General features: G+C 47.0%; 1 protein-coding gene across 2 annotated transcripts in view; it reads left to right on the top strand.

Moving 5' to 3' along the window:
- The window catches only part of LOC147100718 (1-phosphatidylinositol 4,5-bisphosphate phosphodiesterase eta-2-like), a 156240-nt gene that overhangs the window by 91737 nt on the left and 48424 nt on the right, over positions 1 to 16079 (top strand). For both annotated transcript variants that reach the window (XM_085967248.1, XM_085967247.1), the window contains 3 exons: positions 1801 to 1959; positions 8859 to 8903; positions 15953 to 16045. In XM_085967248.1, coding sequence (XP_085823374.1) covers positions 1801 to 1959; positions 8859 to 8903; positions 15953 to 16045 — 297 coding nt within the window. The remainder of the gene's footprint in view (positions 1 to 1800; positions 1960 to 8858; positions 8904 to 15952; positions 16046 to 16079) is intronic.

Genomic DNA, 16079 nt, shown 5'->3' with positions numbered 1-16079 from the left:
CAATCAGCCAGGTTTCCCAGTCCCAATCACTATCCAGTGACTCCTGCTGTATACATCCAATGACTCCTGCTTTATACGTGTGTGGACATTGGCTGAGGACAGGATCTAGCTCAACTGTGATGGCCTCTATAATCGAATAGCTTGCTGATCGGATCTCACAGGAAGAATGTCCACTTGGGTAAGGTGCCATAGGGCCATTTGCTGATGCCCGTGGCAACCAGTAGGGACAGCAGGAGAGAGAAATAAATTTGGGGAGTTAGCGGATGAAACTGTCGCTGGAGCTCATTGTGGGATCATCCAGTTAGGTTTGACTTCTATAACAAGCTGTTAGCTTTTCGTGTCCTTGTCGAAACTGTAAAGGTTCCTTTAACAGCATCAAGAGAGAACAATAACCCTGGTACATTGATGTAAAAATCTAAAAATAGGAATTTCAGTACAAATTTCAAAGAGGGTCAATGTCGGCCTGAATCGCACGGCTGCTAATGGATCTGGGATTATCGCTTTAGCTCCTGTAAGGAGCACCTGAAACCCATTGAACTGAAATATCAGGAGTCCTTTTATTTGGAATCTCTCTCAAACCAGCATCAGCCGCTTTTTCCCCCTTTTATCCGCATTTGCAAAATGCTCGGGATGGTGACGGAGACACGCGGTGACGGTGCAGTCTGAGCACAGATTTTATTACACCTGCCCAGCAGGGGGAAAAGTGAATGTTGGCAAAAAAAAATCCGGGGAAGGGTGGGTTTACCGGGGAGATGAGAAACTTTTGTTTTGCAGCGAGTTGTGATGATCTGGAATGCGCTGCCTGAAAGGGCGGTGGATGCAGATTCAATAATAACTTTCAAAAGGGAATCGGAATAATACTTGACAAGGTAAAATTAGCAGGGCTATGGGGAAAAGGGGCAGGGGAGTAGGACCCATTGGAGAGCTCGTTCAAAGAGCCGGCACAGGGAACATGGGCCGAATGGACTCCTTCTGTGCTGTCAGACTCGATGATTCAAAGTACGTTAATGCCAGGGAGGTGAAGTGGTTGAAGGTGAATTGTGAGATTTCTTTCTGGTTATGAAGGAGAATTTTTTTCCCTCCAGCCCAGTGGAGGCAGCTCGAGAAAAAAAGTTTCAATCATCTCCAGTTACACAGTGAAGCTTCCATCCACACCGTGATATCCTGACATAAAAATATATTGTGACACAGTCGAACCTCCAGTAACCTCACCCCCTGTAACCTCCTCAATTGTCCCGAGACGAAGTTTGGTTTGAGTGTAGCATCGATCTGACACCAATCAACCTTGCAGAACGCGAAGGACTAAGTTCCACAAAAGCAAAAATACTGAAATGAAAACCAACAATGCTGAAAAACACTTGGCAGCCTCTGTAGAGAGGCAAAGAAAGCAGAGTTAACGTTTAAGGCCTCGGAACTGATGAAAGATTCAATTTATTAGGTCTTCAGTCCATGAGGCTAGGGTACTCCTGAACCGGATGTGTAAGGCTACGATTGATTGAGGCGGGAAGTCTCTCTCGGTTATCCACCCCATTTCCATTATCGATTAGAGAGTCTCTTGGTTGATATGGAGGTTCCTCTGTGCACAGAACTGATTAAACTGCATGCCCATGCCATCCCATAATATAGTGATTTATTATTGCGGGATAAGGCCCATCTGACTGGCGGTGATGTTACTCTTTTCCCCCTCCTCCCTCTCTTTTTTGTTTCTTCTTTCTCGATGCGTTTCTCCTCCTTCCATCCGCCATCTCCTGGCAGGCAGGATGGATTTAATGAGTCTGTCTCTTGTCTCTTTGCATACAGGCCATGGTCAACAGGAAACACGTGGAGAGCGTGGCTAAAAAGAAGCTCGATTCGCTGCTGAAGGAATCGAAAATCCGAGACCGGGAAGATCCCGACAGCTTCAGTGTGAACGCCATCCCTCAAGCGGGCAAAATGTGTCAGAAGTCGGACTCGAAGAAGGTAGCCCAACTCCACTCCCACCTCACACATTCCCTCCAGCTCAGGGGGCCTCAATTGCTCCTGTTTGACAGCCGCACCCCTTGTCAGCTGTGCCTCAGTGGGTATCGCTCTCGTTTCTGAGTCAGAAGGTTGTGGGTTCAAGTCCCACTCCAGGGACCTGAGCACAAAAATCTAGGCTGACACTCCAGTGCAGTGCTGAGGGAGTGCTGCACTCCGTCAGAGGTGCCGTCTTTCGGATGAGACGTTAAACCGAGGCCCCGTCTCAGGTGGATGTAAAAGATTCCATGGCAAAAGAGCAGCGACATTCTCTCCAGTGTCCTGGCCAATATTTATTTCTCAATCAACATCATTAAAACAGATTATCTGGTCATTATCACATTGCTATTTGTGGGCAAATTGGGTGCTGCATTTCCTACATTACAACAGTGATTACACTTCAAAAGTACTATATTGGCTGTGAAGCGCTTTGGGGCGTCCTGAGGTCGTGAAAGGCGCTATATAAATGCAAGTCTTTCTTTTCAATATCCAGCTCCCGAGGCCCATTCACTTTAACACAGGGTCTGTGAGGAGCCTTGTGCTGAGATTCTTCCCATTGGCATTTGAGGTGAAACCCAACCCGAGAGTGAGGGTGCACAAATCGGAAGAAAATCGTGCGGGGCGTAAAACAGGCGGCCGATTCGCTATCGCCCGGTTTGTGCTCTCACCCATGGCAAATTTCAACCCCCTCCTCAGTCTCTCGTCCCTGACTGTTAGTAACCTCCTCCAGCCCTACGATCCTCCGAGATCTCTGCGTTCCTCCAATTCTGGCCTCTTGGGCATCCCCGATTTTAATCACTCCGCCTTTGGCGGCCATGCCTTCAGTTACCTAGTCCCTAAGCTCTAGAATTCCCTCCCTAAACCTCTCCACCTCTCTCTCTCCTCCTTTAAGACACTCCTTAAAACCTACCTCTTTGACCAAGCTTTTGTTCACCTCTCCTAATATCTCCTTATCTGACTTGGTGTCAAATCTTGTTTGAAAATGCTCCTGTAAAGTGGCTTGGGACATTTTATTATGTTAAAAGTGCTATAAAATGCAAGTTATTGTTCAATTGAAATAGGTCACCAGCGGTCTGTGAGTATAATTGTAAAGTGCTGGCTTCAAGTCAAATTGGCACAAGGAGCTTGGAGGATGAGTTCATGAAATCCATTTGAGAGAGTTTAATAGAACAATATATTGAGGAACCAACTAGGGAACAGGTTATTTTAGATCTAGTATTGTGTAACGAGACAGGGTTAATTAATAATCTTATAGTAAAGGAGCCTCTGGGGAAGAGTGATCATAATATGATAGAATTTCGTATTAAGTTTGAGTGATGTGGTTAAGTCCGAAACTAGTGTCTTAAATTTAAACAAAGCCAATAGCAGAGGTATGAGGGGCGAGTTGGCTAAGGTAGATTGGGAAATTAGATTAAAAGATATGACGGTAGATAATGAGAGTGAGGAACTTAAAGTAATTAACATTAGTAAAGAAAAAGTACTGGACTAAAAGCCAACAAATCCCCTGGACCTGATTGCCTACATCCTAGAGTTTTAAAAGAGGTGGCTGCAGAGATAGTGGATGCATTGGTTTTGAATTCCCTAGATTCTAGAATGTGGATTGGCAGGTAACAACAACTTGCATTTATATAGCGCCTTTAATGTAGAAAGATGCTTCACAGGAGTGTAATTGGGCAAAAATGGATGGCGAGTCAAAGAAGGGGATATTAGGAGGGGTGACCAAAACCTTGGTCAAAAAGGTAGGTTTTCAGCAGCATGTTAAAGGAGGAGAGAGGCGGAGAGGTTCGGGGATAAAATTCAGAGTTTAGGGCCCAGGCAGCTGAAGGTACGGCCCCCAATGGTGGAGCAAAGGGAGCGGGGGATAGACATGAGGCCAAGTTCTGGGATGGTTGTAGGGCTGGAGGAGCTTACAGAGACAGGGAGGGGCGAGGCCATGAATGGATTTAAACATTGTGGGACCGGAAGCCAATGTGTGCTGGTGAGGACGGGGTGGTGAGTGAGTGGGACACGGTGAGCAATGGTTACAAAACAAATAAAATTCTGCTGGGAATAACACCTAGTAATGTCTGCATGATGTAACTGTTTGATTCCATTCCATCTGCTCAGCAGAGCTAGTTTAGATCGGTGATGGCTGCCTATTCTCTGTGTTTTGTCAGTTGCCTTGTTTGATGATGAAGGCAGAGCACAGGGAACACGTGGACTGCTGTAGGGAGGGGACTCTTCTGAAGTCATGGGTTACGGCACTTGGGTTAATACCGGGGTGGGGGGGTTGTGTATTTGACCTGTCCTGTACATGTCGTGGGTTTGTGTATTTGACCTGTCCTGTACATGTCGTGGGTTTGTGTATTTGACCTGTCCTGTACATGTCGAGGGGTTTGTGTATTTGACCTATCCTGTACATGGCGTGGGTTTGTGTATTTGACCCGTCCTGTACATGTCGTGGGTTTGTGCATTTGATCTGTCCTGTACATGTCAAGGGGTTGGTGTATTTGACCTGTCCTGTACATGTCGTGGGTTTGTGTATTTGACCCGTCCTGTACATGTCAAGGGGGGGTTTGTGTATTTGACCTGTCCTGTACATGTCGAGGGAGGTTTGTGTATTTGACCTGTCCTGTACATGTCGTGGGTTTGTGTATTTGACCCGTCCTGTACATGGCAAGGGGGGTTTGTGTATTTGACCTGTCCTGTACATGTCAAGGGGGGGGGGTTTGTGTATTTGACCTGTCCTGTACATGTCGTGGGTTTGTGTATTTGACCCGTCCTGTACATGGCAAGGGGGGTTTGTGTATTTGACCTGTCCTGTACATGTCGAGGAGTTTGTGTATTTGACCCGTCCTGTACATGTCGAGGAGTTTGTGTATTTGACCTGTCCTGTACATGTCGTGGGTTTGTGTATTTGACCTGTCCTGTACATGTCGAGGGAGGTTTGTGTATTTGACCTGTCCTGTACATGTCGTGGGTTTGTGTATTTGACCCGTCCTGTACATGGCAAGGGGGGTTTGTGTATTTGACCTGTCCTGTACATGTCAAGGGGGGGGGGTTTGTGTATTTGACCTGTCCTGTACATGTCGTGGGTTTGTGTATTTGACCCGTCCTGTACATGGCAAGGGGGGTTTGTGTATTTGACCTGTCCTGTACATGTCGAGGAGTTTGTGTATTTGACCCGTCCTGTACATGTCGAGGGGGGTTTGTGTATTTGACCTGTCCTGTACATGTCGTGGGTTTGTGTATTTGACCTGTCCTGTACATGTCATGGGGGGGTTGTGTATTTGACCTGTCCTGTACATGTCGAGGGGGGTTTGTGTATTTGACCTGTCCTGTACATGTCGTGGGTTTGTGTATTTGACCTGTCCTGTACATGTCGAGGGGGGTTTGTGTATTTGACCTGTCCTGTACATGTCGAGGGGGGTTTGTGTATTTGACCTGTCCTGTGTATGTCGAGGGTTTGTGTATTTGACCTGTCCTGTACATGTCGAGGGGGGTTTGTGTATTTGACCTATCCTGTACATGTCGAGGGGGGTTTGTGTATTTGACCTGTCCTGTACATGTCGAGGGGGGTTTGTGTATTTGACCTGTCCTGTACATGTCGTGGGTTTGTGTATTTGACCTGTCCTGTACATGTCGAGGGGGGTTTGTGTATTTGACCTGTCCTGTACATGTCGCAGGAGGTTTGTGTATTTGACCTGTCCTGTGTATGTCGAGGGTTTGTGTATTTGACCTGTCCTGTACATGTCGAGGGGGGTTTGTGTATTTGACCTGTCCTGTACATGTCGTGGGTTTGTGTATTTGACCTGCCCTGTACATGTCGCAGGAGGTTTGTGTATTTGACCTGTCCTGTACATGTCAAGGGGGGTTTGTGTATTTGACCTGTCCTGTACATGTCGAGGGGGGTTTGTGTATTTGACCTGTCCTGTACATGTCGTGGGTTTGTGTATTTGACCTGTCCTGTACATGTCGAGGGTTTGTGTATTTGATCCATCCTTTACCTAAGCAATGAGTTAAATCTCCGTTGAATCTTCTCAATGGGACTGGTGAGTGTGAGGCAAACTGAGGCAAGAATCTGGTTCCTCACCACCCCTGCATCCCTGACCTGAGAGCTAGTGAACCTTTAGCCATTCCCCCCATTTCCTCTTCCACCTCTCTTCCCTTGTGAGATCCCCACAGATAACCAGGACTGGTGCCCCCCTCGGAGTCTGACAACATTAGATCTCCAGGCACCCACCTTGTGTCCACCTGACAGAACCATTTATATATAAATGTTTAGCTAATAGCATCCAGCTGTCACAGTTTAGCTGTCATAGCTTGTTATTAGAAACAAACCAATCTTAGAAAAAGAGAACCAGGCATTGATCTGGAACCTGAACTTTACACTGCCCTCTGACTGACCTCATGAGTTTGCTGCGTCAGTTGTGGCCTTAAAGCAACAGGCCAAGTTAGCAGCTGATCACAATGGTGCTCCAGACCCCCAGACTACTGATGAGCAATGCCACGGGAGATCAGCTGGCTTCACATATTACTGGCTGTTTTCTGATGACTGTGGATGTTGCTATGTCTACCTCCTTTTTGTGTGAAAAAACATCCTAAAAATATACGTTTAAACTAAGAATATTTCTCAAACCCCAGACCAAAAGAACAGGGGGGTGCTGAATGGCCCCAAAGTCTGCTCCACCATTCCATTAGATTGTGGCTGGTCTGCAGCTCCACTCCATTTTGCCGCCTTTGCTCCATATCCCGTGATACCCTTACAGTGACAGCCGTGGCTCAGTGGGTAGCACCCTCGCCTCTGAAAGTTGTGGTTTCAAGTCCCACTCCAGAGACTTGAGCACACAATCTAGGCTGACACTCCAGTGCAGTGCTGAGGGAGTGTTGCACTGTCGGAGGTGCTGCCTTTTGGTGAGACATTAAACCGAGGCCCCGTCTGCCCCCGCAGGTGGTGTAAAAGAATCCCATTGAAGAAGAGCAGGGGGAGTTCTGCCCTCAACCAAACATCACTAAAACAGATTATCTGGTCATTATCTCATTGCTGTTTATGGGACCTTGCTGTGCGCAAATTGGCTTCCGCGTTTCCTACATTACAACAGTGACTACACTTCATTGGCTGTAAGCGCTTTGGGACGTCCTGAGGTCGTGAAAGTTGCGATATAAATGCAAGTTCTTTTTAATAAAAATCTATCACTCTCAGTCTTGGAAGCTCAAATTGACCCCCAACATCCACAGCCTTCTGTGGGAGAGAGTTTCAAATTTCCACTATCTTTGTGTGAAGAAGCGCTTCTTAATTTCATTCCTGAATGGCCCAGCTCTAATTTTAAGATTTATGACCCTTTGTTCTTGACGCCATCATCAGAGGAAATAGTTGCTCCGTATCTCCTCTATCAAACCCTTTCAACATTTGAAGCACCAGTTTAATCCTATCCTTTAACAGTGACAAATGAAGCTTTGCTGTCTCTGAGCTCAGTCATCAGTAACTACAGGGCAATTCACAACAGAGATAACAGGCCTCCCCAAGCTCTGGAAAGCTCTAATTGCAACGATAAGATCAGCAATTACAATTCAAATAATGTGTTTTATTAAAACTGGAATGAGATTTAACATCGAGCACCTTAAGCTCATTTGCTTCTGTTTGGTTTAGTGTTCGGTGTAATTAAACTCAACAGACTTGGCCTTGGGAATTTTGGATTATAATTGCAGCAGGTTCATTGGTTCTTCAAAAATGTTTGGCACTTGTCGTGAGGAAATGTGTGGGCAGAATATCCTGCAAGAGGTAGCTAGTGTTGCCAACTCTGGTTGGACATATTCCCGGAGGATTCATCACATGACCTCCCGCCTGCCTCCAGCCGCCCCACCCGGTCAAACAGCCTTTTTTCCCTCATCGCCGATATTTTTATAACTAAGAAACAAAAGTGTTAAAAAAATGGAAAAAAAACATCATTTTTTTTTAATGCCCCAATAATTTTTCTCCTGGGTTTTTGCTCTCAGCAATGTCCAGGACATTAGTCTTCAATTCCTGGAGACTCCAGGGCAATCCTGGAGGGTTGGCAACCCCTAGGGGAGGTATAACCCAGCATTTTGTTTCTCCCACCATTTTGGGTCTCCTCTCGCTCCCAGAGGTGCTGCCCTGAAGTAAGTTTAGAGAAGTGGCCTGCAGGTGATCTGGAGTGCTTCGGTTCACTAACGCGGAAGTGTATTTTCGACCTGTCCGAAGGTTAAAAAGAGGGGAATCCAAGATGATGCCGGCTGGGTCAAACTGCCCACGGCCTTTCTTCAGGCTTATGCACCTCTGGAGTGACCACCAGGCTGCTGTGAGATGCCAACTTCTCTATTGGTAAAGGGACCAGTTCTGGGCACAGCCATCATGAGAGCAGCTCCAAGCGCGAGCGGAGGCCCAATATGGGCAGACCTCTTGGAGCGGGATTGATCTTCCATCGTGCTATCTTTCGGATGAGATGTTAAACCGAAGCCCAGCCAATTGAATATGAGGAAACTGCCTGAAATTCACTGTTCTTCCCCCAGCAGTGTGTGTGTGTATTGGGCTGGTGTGGGTAGAGGCTATTCTTCACTGCAGTGTCCAGGGTGTTATTAGTGTTGGGCTAGTTGCTGATGATATTTGCGGGTGTTCTCTGCACTCATAGGAACAGAAGGAGGCCATTCAGCCCCTCGAGCCTGTTCCGCCATTCAATGAGATCACGGCTGATCTGCACCTTAACTCCATCCACCTGCCCATGGCTCCATATAATTTTATACCCTTGGCTAGCAAAAATCTAGCGATCTCAGATTTAAAATTATTAATTGAGCCTAGCACTGACTGCATCCAACCCCTTTTGTCTCACATGAGCTTTCTTTCCCCCCCCCCCCCCCTCTAACAGCAGAAAAGCAGCTCTGGATCGGTGTCTACAGTGGAGAAGTCTGTGGTAAGTTGATTGTTCCCCGAATTGTCTTCATGACCACCGGATAATGACCTGTACAGATTGCGCGGCAGTCTCCGAGATTCAATTGAAGCGAGATAGGAATCTGTTGTAACAATGCACCATTGTTGTCATAGTGTCAGCCGTAGATTTAAGAAGGGGGATAGAACATGCCCAGGGAATTACAGACCAGGCAGCTTAACATCGGTGGTAGGATAAATAATGGCAAGCCTACTATAGGAGAGAATAGAAGAACATCTAGAAACCAAACACATAGTAATGAATAGTCAGCATGGATTTCAAAAGGGAAAGTCTTGCTTGACCAACCTCATAAAATTTTTTGAAAAGGTTAACAGAGAGTAGACAAGGGTAATGCAGTAGGTGTAATTTATCTAGATTTTCAAAAGGCCTTCGATAAGGTACCCCATAATAGACTGATGAATAAGTTCAGAGAATGCAGAGTCAGGGGACAAGTAGCAGAATGGATTGCTGGCTGGCTTCAGGACAGAAAGCAGAGAGTGGGAGTAAAGGGTAGCTATTCACAGTGGCAGAAGGTGGGTAGTGATGTTCCACAAGGATCAGTGCTGGGACCATTGCTGTTCACAACTTACATTAACGATTTAGACTTTGGAATCAAAAACACAATTACCAAATTGGGGGGGATAGTCAATACTGAGGGGGACTGCAACAAATTACAGGAGGACATTAATAAACTTGCAGAATGGACAAATAATTGGCAAATGAAGTTCAACACAGATAAATGAGAGGTATTACATTTTGGTAGGAAGAATAGGGAGGTCACTTATCACTTGGAGGGTGCGAGTCTAGGTGGGGTAGAGGAACAAAGGGATCTCGGAGTACAAATACACAAATCACTAAAAGTTGCGCCACAGGTTAGCAAGGCCATAAAAAAAGCAAACCAAGCACTAGGGTTTATTTCTGGAAGGATAGAATTGAAAAGTCGGGAAGTTATGCTAAACCTGTATCGAACCTTGGTTAGACCACACTTGGAGTACTGCGTACAGTTCTGGTCTCCATATTATAAAAAGGATATAGAGGCACTGGAGCGGATGCAGAGAAGATTTACAAGGATGATACCAGAAATGCGAGGGTATACATGTCAGGAAAGGATGAACAGGCTGGGTCTCTTTTCTCTTGAAAAAGAAGGCTGAGGGGTGACCTAATAGAGGTCTTTAAATTTTTTTAATATTATTCGTTCATGGGATGTGGGCATCGCTGGCAAGGCCAGCATTTATTGCCCATCCTTAATTGCCCTTGAGAAGGTGGGTCGCCTTCTTGAACCGCTGCAGTCCGTGTGGTGAAGGTATGAAATTATGAGAGGTTTTGATAGAGTGGATACAGAGAGAATGTTTCCACTTGTGGGGAAGAGCATAACTAGAGGCCATCAATATAAGATAGTCACCAAGAAATCCAATAGGGAATTCAGAAGAAACATCTTCACCCAAAGAGTGATGAGAATGTAGAATTTGCTACCACAGGGAGTGGTTGAAGCGAATAGTATAGATGCATTTAAGGGGAGGCTACACAAGCAAAGGAGGGAGGAGGGAATAGAGGGTTACGCTGATAGATTTAGATGAGGAAAGACAAGAGGAGGCTCGAGTGGAGCATAAACACCGGCATGGACTGGTTGGGCCAAATGGCCTGTTTCTGTGCCATATATCCGATGTAATCCTATGTAAAGCTCAGTGGATAGCACACTCACGCCTCTGAGTCAGAAGGTGGTGGGTTCAAGTCCCCACTCCAAAGAAGGCACCTCTGGCGGTGCAGCACTCCCTCAGTACTGGCAACCTGCCAGCCTGGGTTTTGTGCTCAAGTCCCTCGAATGGGATCTGAACTCACGACGTGGTTGAATGCTCAGGCCCTCAGGGCAAATAGGGATGGGCAATAAATGCACTTGCGAACACCGCCTACAAAATCAAATGAAACCTATAAATAAGCCTGTCTGCAGCTTGAGCAGATTTGATGGAGAATAAAGATAAACTGGGCTGTAATGTGACTTTAAGTCCAGCTGTTGCTTACGAGGAGTTGTGCAACGCTGAGACAGTCTGCTGGGATTAATGGATGGTGTCGACTGAACTGATCTGAGGCCCTGGAGACTGCAGCAAAGCGAACGAGACAGTGAGGAGCTAGGAAGCCTTGACAATCCTCCAGATCTCATCATTGTGCTGTCAGAATCGTCTCTGGTCAGAGCTGCAGCATCAGTGAGGCACAGCGGGGAGTGAGGGTTTCTGAAAATGCAGTGATGGTACACGGAATGTACAGCACAGAAACAGGCCATTCGGCCCAACTGGTCTATGCCAGTGTTTATACTCCACACGAGCCTCCTCCCACCCCTCTTCATCTCACCCTTTCAGCATCTCTTTCTATTCCTTTCTCCCTCATGTACTTATCTAGCCTCCCCTTAAATGCATCTATGATATTCGCCTCAACCACTCCCTGTGGTAGCGAATTCCACATTCGTACCACTATCTGGTTGAAGAAATTTCTCTTGAATTATTGGATTTATTACTGACTATCTTATATTTATGGCCCCTAGTTTTGGATTCCCCTGCTAATGGAAAGATCTTCACTACATAAAACTTATCAAACCCTTTCATTATCTTGAAGAGCTCTATCAGATCACCTCTCAGTCTTCTCTCTTCGTGAGAAAACAGCCGCAGCCTGCTCAGTTTTTGCTGATAGGTATAACCTCTGGTATCATCCTTGTAAATCTTGTTTGCACTTACACCAATGCTTCTATATCCTTTCTGCAATATGGAGACCAGAACTGTGCACAGTGCTCTGTGGGTGGGCTAGCACAGCCGGTGAGAGACATTGGTAGACCAGAACTGTGCACAGTGCTCTGTGGGTGGGCTAGCACAGCCGGTGAGAGACATTGGTAGCAAGGTCTTGTACCAGCCAGAGTCACCACCTGCTTCTTAATGTCACTTCTCTATCTTGTACATTGCCCCACCTTCCATTCACCCACTGGGGTGAGATCGCAGTGTGTGCCCGTCTGTAGCGCAGCCACCAGGGGGTGCTGGACACGCGGGACTCTTCCCTCTGGTTTTCCTCTCCTCAGTCAGTTCAACACTATTCTACTCATTGTAGCTAAGCTCAGGAACTGTGTGGGGTGGAGTGGGGACTCAGCTTACGGTTTAGTTTAAGCCTCAGCCTTAATGAGACGTTAAACCGAGGCCCCGTCTGCTCTCTCAGGTGGACGTAAAAGATCCGACAACCACTATTTCGAAGAAGAGCAGGGGAGTTATACCCGGTGTCCTGGCCAATATTTATCCCTCAATCAACATCAATTAAAAAAAACAGATTTGTAAACCAGGCCAGCCAAACTATGGGCAAAGCTATAAATACAAAATATAGCAGGTACTTCTGCATTCATCTTACAAAGAGAGATACATCTCCAACACCAGTCTCGTAAAATACAAAAGATAATTTTAAAATACAGCCTTCCACATCCCCTTAACCTTTTTGAGTACTGAATGTCTTTTGGAACTTGCATGCTTGATAAGTGCCAAAGGTGATTTTTCACATTGCTGTGTGTGGGAGCATGCTGTGCGCAATTTGGCTGCCACGTTTCCTACATTACAACAAGTGACTACACTTCAAAAGTACTTCATTGGCTGTAAAGTGCTTTGGGACATCCTGAGACCGTGAATGGCGTTATAGAAATGCGCACTCCTTGATAGAAGTAATAGTTCTGAAGACTCTTTGTCCCAGAACAGTGGTGGTGTCTGTATGTCTGTCAGTTTGTTTCAGATACCAGTCAAATGTTACATTGGCACAGTGGGTGAGGGAGCACTGCCCAAGAGATAGAATGAGCTGTAACTTTCAGACAGCATGCACTACTGGGCACCACACTGTTGTACATAACCCGTGTCAAATCTCAGCTGAAAACCTCAATGCTGTCACTGGATTCAAAGTGGGAACAAGTTATTTAATTACTGAGCTCTGTGAACCCTCGAGGTGATCAAAGCATGCAGGAGAGGGACAGGTTGTAAACAGAAACTGACACTGGCTGTAATTTGTTATCTTTGTAACTCAGTTATTTCAAAAGATTCAATTCCATGCATATGAATAATATTCTTTTTCTGTTCTCTCCTTCTCTGACTGTCTCTCTCTCTCTCTCTGTCCATGTCTCTATTTCCGTTTCTCTTTCTCTATATGACTGCCACTATGTGTTTCTCTGTATTTGTAACTATACTTTGTTTCTCTCTCTCTTTCTCTGTGTATGTGTGCCCCTGTCTGTCTTCCTCTCTCTCTCTCTCTGGTTCTCTCTGCATGTATCTGTCGCGCTCTCTCTGTTTCTGTGTGTGTGTCTCTCTCTCTCTCCCTGGTTCTGTGTCTCTCTCTCTCCCTTGTTCTGTGTCTCTCTCTCTCCCTGGTTCTGTGTCTTTCTCTCTCTCTCCCTGGTTCTGTCTCTCTCTCTCTCTCTCTCCCTTGTTCTGTGTGCGTGTCTCTCTCTCTCCCTTGTTCTGTGTGTCTCTCTCTCTCTCTCTCTCTCTCCCTGGTTCTGTGTGTGTGTCTCTCTCTCTCCCTGGTCCTGTGTGTCTCTCTCTCTCTCCCTGGTTCTGTGTGTGTCTCTCTCTCTCCCTGGTTCTGTGTGTCTCTCTCTCTCTCCCTGGTTCTGTGTGTCTCTCTCTCCCTGGTTCTGTGTCTCTCTCTCTCTCTCCCTGGTTCTGTGTCTCTCTCTCTCTCTCTCTCCCTGGTTCTGTGTCTCTCTCTCTCTCTCCCTGGTTCTGTGTCTCTCTCTCTCTCCCTGGTTCTGTGTCTCTCGCTCTCTCCCTGGTTCTGTGTGTGTCTCTCTCTCCCTTGTTCTGTGTGTCTCTCTCTCTCTCCCTGGTTCTGTGTGTCTCTCTCTCTCTCCCTGGTTCTGTGTCTCTCTCTCTCTCTGATTCTGTGTGTCTCTCTCTCTCTCCCTGGTTCTGTCTCTCTCTCTCTCTCTCCCTGGTTCTGTGTGTGTCTCTCTCTCTCCCTGGTTCTGTGTCTCTCTCTCTCTGATTCTGTGTGTCTCTCTCTCTCTCCCTGGTTCTGTGTGTCTCTCTCTCTCTCCCTTGTTCTGTGTGTGTCTCTCTCTCCCTTGTTCTGTGTGTCTCTCTCTCTCTCCCTGGTTCTGTGTGTGTCTCTCTCTCTCTCCCTTGTTCTGTGTGTGTCTCTCTCTCCCTTGTTCTGTGTCTCTCTCTCTCTCCCTGGTTCTGTGTCTCTCTCTCTCTCTCCCTGGTTCTGTGTGTGTGTCTCTCTCTCTCTCCCTGGTTCTGTGTGTGTGTCTCTCTCCCTTGTTCTGTGTCTCTCTCTCTCTCCCTGGTTCTGTGTCTCTCTCTCTCTCTCTCCCTGGTTCTGTGTCTCTCTCTCTCTCTCCCTGGTTCTGTGTGTGTGTCTCTCTCTCCCTGGTTCTGTGTGTGTGTCTCTCTCTCTCTCCCTTGTTCTGTGTGTGTCTCTCTCTCCCTGGTTCTGTGTGTGTGTCTCTCTCTCTCCCTGGTTCTGTGTGTGTCTCTCTCTCTCCCTTGTTCTGTGTGTCTCTCTCTCTCTCCCTTGTTCTGTGTGTGTGTCTCTCTCTCTCTCCCTTGTTCTGTGTGTGTCTCTCTCCCTTGTTCTGTGTGTCTCTCTCTCTCTCCCTTGTTCTGTGTGTGTCTCTCTCTCTCCCTTGTTCTGTGTGTGTCTCTCTCTCTCCCTTGTTCTGTGTGTGTGTGTGTCTCTCTCTCCCTTGTTCTGTGTGTCTCTCTCTCCCTTGTTCTGTGTGTGTCTCTCTCTCTCCCTTGTTCTGTGTGTGTCTCTCTCTCTCCCTTGTTCTGTGTGTCTCTCTCTCTCTCCCTTGTTCTGTGTGTGTCTCTCTCTCTCCCTTGTTCTGTGTGTGTCTCTCTCTCTCCCTTGTTCTGTGTGTGTGTGTCTCTCTCTCTCCCTTGTTCTGTGTGTCTCTCTCTCCCTTGTTCTGTGTGTGTCTCTCTCTCTCCCTTGTTCTGTGTGTGTCTCTCTCTCTCTCCCTTGTTCTGTGTGTGTCTCTCTCTCTCCCTTGTTCTGTGTGTCTCTCTCTCTCTCCCTTGTTCTGTGTGTGTCTCTCTCTCTCCCTTGTTCTGTGTGTGTCTCTCTCTCTCCCTTGTTCTGTGTGTGTGTGTCTCTCTCTCTCCCTTGTTCTGTGTGTCTCTCTCTCCCTTGTTCTGTGTGTGTCTCTCTCTCTCCCTTGTTCTGTGTGTGTCTCTCTCTCTCTCCCTTGTTCTGTGTGTCTCTCTCTCCCTTGTTCTGTGTGTGTCTCTCTCTCTCCCTTGTTCTGTGTGTGTCTCTCTCTCTCCCTTGTTCTGTGTGTGTCTCTCTCTCTCCCTTGTTCTGTGTGTCTCTCTCTCTCTCCCTTGTTCTGTGTGTCTCTCTCTCCCTTGTTCTGTGTGTGTCTCTCTCTCTCTCTCTCCCTTGTTCTGTGTGTCTCTCTCTCTCTCCCTTGTTCTGTGTGTCTCTCTCTCCCTTGTTCTGTGTGTGTCTCTCTCTCTCTCTCTCCCTTGTTCTGTGTCTCTCTCTCTCTCTCCCTTGTTCTGTGTGTGTGTCTCTCTCTCTCTCCCTGGTTCTGTGTGTGTGTCTCTCTCTCTCTCCCTGGTTCTGTGTGTGTCTCTCTCTCTCTCTCCCTGGTTCTGTGTGTGTGTCTCTCTCTCTCTCCCTTGTTCTGTGTGTCTCTCTCTCTCTCCCTTGTTCTGTGTGTGTCTCTCTCTCTCTCTCCCTGGTTCTGTGTGTGTGTCTCTCTCTCTCTCCCTGGTTCTGTGTGTGTCTCTCTCTCTCTCCCTTGTTCTGTGTGTCTCTCTCTCCCTTGTTCTGTGTGTGTCTCTCTCTCTCTCTCTCCCTTGTTCTGTGTCTCTCTCTCTCTCTCCCTTGTTCTGTGTGTGTCTCTCTCTCTCTCCCTGGTTCTGTGTGTGTGTCTCTCTCTCTCTCCCTGGTTCTGTGTGTGTCTTTCTCTCTCACTGGTTCTCTCTCTGCATGTATCCTTCTCTCTCTCTCTCTACCTGGTTCTCGCTGTGTGTACCTGTCTGTCTGGGTGTCTGTCTCGCTTCTCCTGACAGAGTAAAACTGAAGATGGGACAGACTCTGGAGAAGACCCAACGACTAACAAGAGGCACAGTCGCTCCTTCATTGGCAGCTTCTCCAAGCGTAAGGTCAGTGGGGGTAGTCCTGCCGGGACTGTGCAGA

This window comes from Somniosus microcephalus, chromosome 25, assembly GCF_052327205.1.
Source record: "Somniosus microcephalus isolate GS21.2 chromosome 25, FLI_Smic_1.0, whole genome shotgun sequence".
Lineage (NCBI taxonomy): Eukaryota > Metazoa > Chordata > Chondrichthyes > Squaliformes > Somniosidae > Somniosus > Somniosus microcephalus.
Note: the sequence above shows the minus strand (reverse complement) of the source record. Positions and strands in the feature narration are given on the sequence as shown.